Below are 5,569 nucleotides of genomic sequence, written 5' to 3'. Positions count from 1 at the left end.
TGGCAGAAAGAATTACAATGCAATGGCAAAGAAGTATGTTTGTTTATATGACTATTTTCTTACTGCAACTATTTCAAATAAAATTGAATATACATTTGAGTGATTTATATATAAGATTGGAGAATGTTGACTGCAAAAAGATAATGTAACAAAATAATGAAAATGATGATCAAATACAAACGAACTTCTAATTTTATATTAATTTATAAGAAATTAATTTAAAAATGAGAAGTATCTGTATGAACAAGAACAAAGAATTATTAAATTCAAAATACATTCAGCAAACATCTAAAAATATTATTATCATGAGATCAAAACAAAATAATATAATAACAACATATGTGCTCTGTAGTATATGTTTTGAAGATAAGAATAAAAGAAGAAACTTGTAAGGTTGTAACAATAGAAGTGAGACCAAACCAATTTACATTGAATCTTCAAAATTTTAATTCAAAGGGAGATAATTCATATCTTGTTTGGTGGAAGAAATGATGGTGGGTGATTGTTGGATATGGAATTTGAAGAGAAAAAAGATACCTTTTATTTGGTTAAGAAAAAAATGAATGTTTGAAAGATAAAGTGTCAACTTAATTATAAAGAAGGAAAGTAATGTTTGTGATAAATATAATTACAAGAAAAAAAATTCTATTTTACAGAATTTCATAAATATAATTTTTATTTTTCTTCAACCAACCAATTAATTTTACATAATTTGGAACTCTCACCCAAGCGAGGCCTTAGGCGATCGCCTACTTCGCCTATACTCAGAGCCGCTGCTGCTCAACAATATAAAATGTGCCATATATATCAAAAAGTCTTCGTGGGGGTCAAGTAAATAAGATACTATAAGCTGTGCAAAATATCAGCATGGAGCGGATCCCGTATACAATTCAATATAGGTTCTTTCTAAGAATTCAGAACCCAAGAGATTGATACCCTATGTTCAGCCATAACTAACTGATCCCCAAAATGACAACAATAATAGAAACAACACCGACAATCACAAAAACAAATAACACTTTTAATGATACTTGACCTGTTCGCACTGAAGAGTGATGTCCATGAAACAGAACATAATGATATAATTTTGTTAGCCTTGGCACACTTGCTCAGAAATGCTAGATATGACATGTAACAGTTTTTTTACATCCTCCCATATTGTAAACGTCGATGGATATAAGCAAATAAAATGAGGCAATATATTATGCAAAAAAAAACTCGTGTGGAAGTCAAAGATCTGTTGATATACCCTTTTTTTGGTCACACCCCCTTCTGCTCAATTTTATGAAATGTGAACATCATACTTGACACATCACCACCAGAAGTTCAAGCCTCTCCTTTACTCTATTTGATTATCAACGAGTTTCACGAGTTCATTAAATCGACAATCACATTTTCTCCATTCTCTATTTCTAACTTAGACGAACAATTTAAAATCTCTAAGTAAAAGGGTTTCTATGTGGTGACATTTTCTATAAGATTTCCAATATAAAGCAAGTTGTGTAGAACCTGATCCTTTCAATTTTAGAAGAATTACTATATTTTAATAGTGATAGGCTATTTTTAATAATGGTTTGCACCCATGCTCATCAAAAAATCTATCGATCCTTTTCCGAGTTAAACTCTAATCATGTCGCAAGACCTTTCCTTTTCTTGACCCAAAGACCAGTTTTTGCATGTTTTACCATGGCTGCGGGTAGCATGCTAAAGTTGGAAAACATTTTTGTGTCTTCACTTCGAGGTTTGAACTTGTTTAGTATTGAAAATAATAATGAAAAACAAATCTTCTACAGGCTTATTAACATGTGTATTCAAGCATGCTCCCCATGAGGGGGTATCCAAACCAGTGCTTATGGTTGGGTCGCAAACAACGTAAACGTTGTGATGGGGAATAAAGATATGAGTTAGGAGAAATAGGATTTAAAGCAGAGGTTGATTTTGATTTGTCTAATATTTTATATTAGATACTTGTCTAATGAATCAATAGTCCCCATTTCACAATATGCAATTTTATCTTGAATTCCTTTTAGAATTTTTTTTGAAGGTATTCTTTTTAGAATTGGTAATAATATTTAGTATCAGCTGTGCCACCTTCTAAATGCAAGAATAAAACAAATTCAATTAAATATAGTCATAAAACTCACTTAATTGTACATATCATATTCTTTCACCTAGATTGGTGTTCCAATATTTTATTAGATAACATTATTCTTTTAGAAAGCATACCTTATTCTTGATTCTTCAAAAATCACTAAAACATTCATTTCACAATGTTCTAGTTTATTTTTTAACCAAAGCAAATATAAAATCCAAAAAGTCGATTCTTTAGCTATGATACGTGTCAACACTAATAGCCATCCTTGAACCATTCAAGTTGGATGCATTTCTTTATTCCTATTTATTCTTGTACGAAGAGTGCACTTCCAAAACCAGGAAGACAAGGGAAAGGCAAGTTGTGGACATGGCATCATATTCACACATTCATCATCGTCTGCTTTATGTGTTATATGCCTTTCCATATCCCTATATATACATGAAATTATGATAAAGAGGGATTCATAGAGTGGGAGAGATAAAGGACAAGAAGAGGCGTTGATACAAAGCACAATGGTATTATATTGAAATTTTTACGTTTTTGTATCTAATTCGCGTAGATTATAGACAACACAGAGAACAATTTTTTTTCTGTTTAATTAAAATATTATATACATTTGTTCTTACAACTAACGATGGTTTTGAGCAGAGCAAGTGGATACCAGCGCGGGAGCTTACTATTACCTGGATAAATGACCAACGATACTGGGGATGGACTCAACCTCCAGATTGCAGCAGGTTCTCTCTCTCTCTCTCTCTCTCTCTCTCTCTCAAAATGTTGATTATTATTTTCCCTCGTTTAACTAATGAAGTAAATAAGTTTATCCGGTATCCAACAATATAGATGAGGTCGTGTACAATTTCTTATTCATATGTTGATAAATAATTTGTACATTTCGCTAATGCTGATGAGCAATTTATATCTTGGTTATGCCATATATGTGTAGAACTGAGGTGGCCGAGCTCCGAAATGTATGTTGGCTTGATATTATGGGGAAGATAGATGTAAGAAAGTTGGCTACATATACAGGTTATAGTGCTTATCTTGTGTTCAAGCTCAAAGACGGGTGGTCGAAGGAGCTCAAGCAAGTCAAATCATCAGTTAGGTTTGTTAAGGACAAATATGTTGGTTTTGAAGATGAGGGCGTCGCTGTGTTCCTATTCCTAGAAGATAAAAAGGAAGTTCAAGCATACGAACAGGTTCCACACCGTCGTGAAGATAAATGGATGGAGATTAAACTTGGAGAGTTCGTCAATGAAAAGGGAGATGAAGGTACAGTGGAAATGCGACTTTTTGAGACAAAGAGACTTCGCTGGAAGTCTGGTCTTCTTGTCAAAGGAATTGAAGTTCGCCCGATTTAATAGAACAAGTATTTGTCCTAAAATGATGCTCTCTACTGTTATGAATAAAACTTACGAGTGTCTAATTAGCAGAGTGCTTTGTCATCTGTACTTCTTTATTTTTTTTGTTGGTAAAAAACTTGTTTTGTTACAAATAATATGAAAATTTCTATTTAGTCATCAATTTATTTTATCTATTTAGTTAACTTGCTCGAAAATTTAACTTTAAAAATTTAAATTTCGATGTTTCTTCATAAGGATTCACCGAATTTTTGACAACCAGTGTATTTGTTTTATCTATAGATGGAAAATAAGAGTTTCAACTCATATCACTTTAATTCCAACCTTCATGATATTGTGTCGTATTTAATTCTTTGGCAAATACTTCAGAAGAACTAAAGTATCTCTATGGTTAAATTTAAATGTAGAAGTACCCCCCTTCAAGAACTCAAGTTATAGAGGTAAAACTAGCCTTCGATATCGTTGCATAAACAATTGACGCCACTAAGATTTACAATATGACAGTGGAAGTCGAGAGTAAATCTAATTTACATAATTTTTATATGTAAAAACATCTGGACACATGTAAGTGCATGTTTGGCTAATTAAGCTTGACACTGAGTATTGAAATAAAATGTTTAATTTCAAAGTGAAAATGAATAAGAAATTTTCTACAAAGTAACTTCAAAATATATTTTTGAATGGCATACTGTTATAAAGATGATTTTTTTTTTTCTTTATAATATGCACAGCTATACAAGATAATGTCTAATATGTAGGGAGCATTCCCTCAATCAATCATCGATAAGTATCACGTAGACTCGTTAGTCTCTAGTTTCAACTCTTATCTACCTCATTTAATTTAATAATTCATATTTTGTGTATTAAAGATTCCTAGAATTTTTAAATTGATAAATAAGTTTCACATTTATTTATTTAAAATTTTATACTTCTGTCTATGTGGTGAACCTAAATTACTAGATGCAATTAGTCGACGGTGATTTTAAACTAATTGTTAATAAAAATATTTACCAGATATCGTACGTTAGCCTTAAAAGTCCAAAAAAAATAAGCAAAAGATGTGAACTAAAAGGAAACTTCAAGGTAAAAACCAATCTGATAAGGTTTGGTTTTTGTACTTCTACAATTTTTTTTTTTTAAGGTTAAAAAGGAAACTTAAGATGGTAAAATGGGAATATGTGATCCAAATTCCAAAAAAAATATGAAATGGTGTCTATGTAATTATAGAATTGGAAGGGATTTATATGTTTTTTCAAGCAGATATTTCACGAAGGTATCTATAATGGATAATTATATGCAAGCTACAAATTCAACTTTCTACACTATATTATAATCGTAATTAAGATTCTCAATCTTTGTTTAATGTAACACTTACATCATCTGTCAACCTTCGAAAATGGTCAACAGGTGTTTTTAGAAAACAATATACACATGTATATGTTTTTTGCAATATTTCTACAGCAAATATTTCCAATTAGTGAAGGTTGAAAATAAATCTTTTGATATAGGCTTAGTTAAAAGTAAAACTTAAAATCAAAACATGGTATAAGACCAACTTTTTTGTAGTCAAGTTGTCGTTGCCTAGTCGTCAGTCTAATTGCTTTGTTTATTTTCTGTATTGTATAATAAATCAAACCAGAACTGGTTGATTCTCACCTAATTTGGTTCTAGCCTTAAATGTGAAACTGAACAAGTTTATATATAATTCGGCCTGGTTCTCAAGAAAATTGGATCGAACCACTAGGTGTTCACTCCTACATGTGATAATAATTGTCTGTTCGAAACCCGTTAATTTATTTATGGCTTGCTACATGATAATTTTCAACCACACATACATACAATAAAATATTCTACATGTATACCAAAAATTTCTCTCCACTTTTTAACCGCACATTCTCCTTAAAAATACCATTAAAAACTCATTACCCCCCCATGTGATAATAATTGTCTGTTCGAAACCCGTTAATTTATTTATGGCTTGCTACATGATAATTTTCAACCACACATATATACAATAAAATATTCTACATATATACCAAAAATTTCTCTCTACTTTTTAACTAAAAACAATCCCCCCCCCCCCCCCTCCCAAAACAATTAATGGAATCAAACA

General features: G+C 31.2%; 1 protein-coding gene across 1 annotated transcript; it reads left to right on the top strand.

The window, feature by feature from the left end:
* Positions 1 to 2,472: 2,472 nt before the first annotated feature.
* On the top strand, positions 2,473 to 3,529 carry LOC111380065 (F-box protein PP2-B10-like). The gene is made up of 3 exons (XM_023003533.1): positions 2,473 to 2,610; positions 2,744 to 2,832; positions 3,042 to 3,529. The coding sequence occupies exons 1-3, from the start codon at positions 2,608 to 2,610 to the stop codon at positions 3,454 to 3,456; spliced, it is 507 nt and encodes a 168-aa protein (XP_022859301.1). The 5' UTR covers positions 2,473 to 2,607; the 3' UTR covers positions 3,457 to 3,529.
* Positions 3,530 to 5,569: the final 2,040 nt, after the last annotated feature.

This window comes from Olea europaea, unplaced genomic scaffold (assembly GCF_002742605.1).
Source record: "Olea europaea var. sylvestris unplaced genomic scaffold, O_europaea_v1 scaffold2090, whole genome shotgun sequence".
Lineage (NCBI taxonomy): Eukaryota > Viridiplantae > Streptophyta > Magnoliopsida > Lamiales > Oleaceae > Olea > Olea europaea.
This window is presented reverse-complemented; position numbering and strand designations above follow the sequence as displayed.

Bases quoted from the DNA above. Each gene is read 5' to 3' on its own strand.
- LOC111380065 (XM_023003533.1), top strand. The intron at 2,833-3,041 runs GTTCTCTCTCTC...ATATATGTGTAG, and splicing joins CAACCTCCAGATTGCAGCAG to AACTGAGGTGGCCGAGCTCC.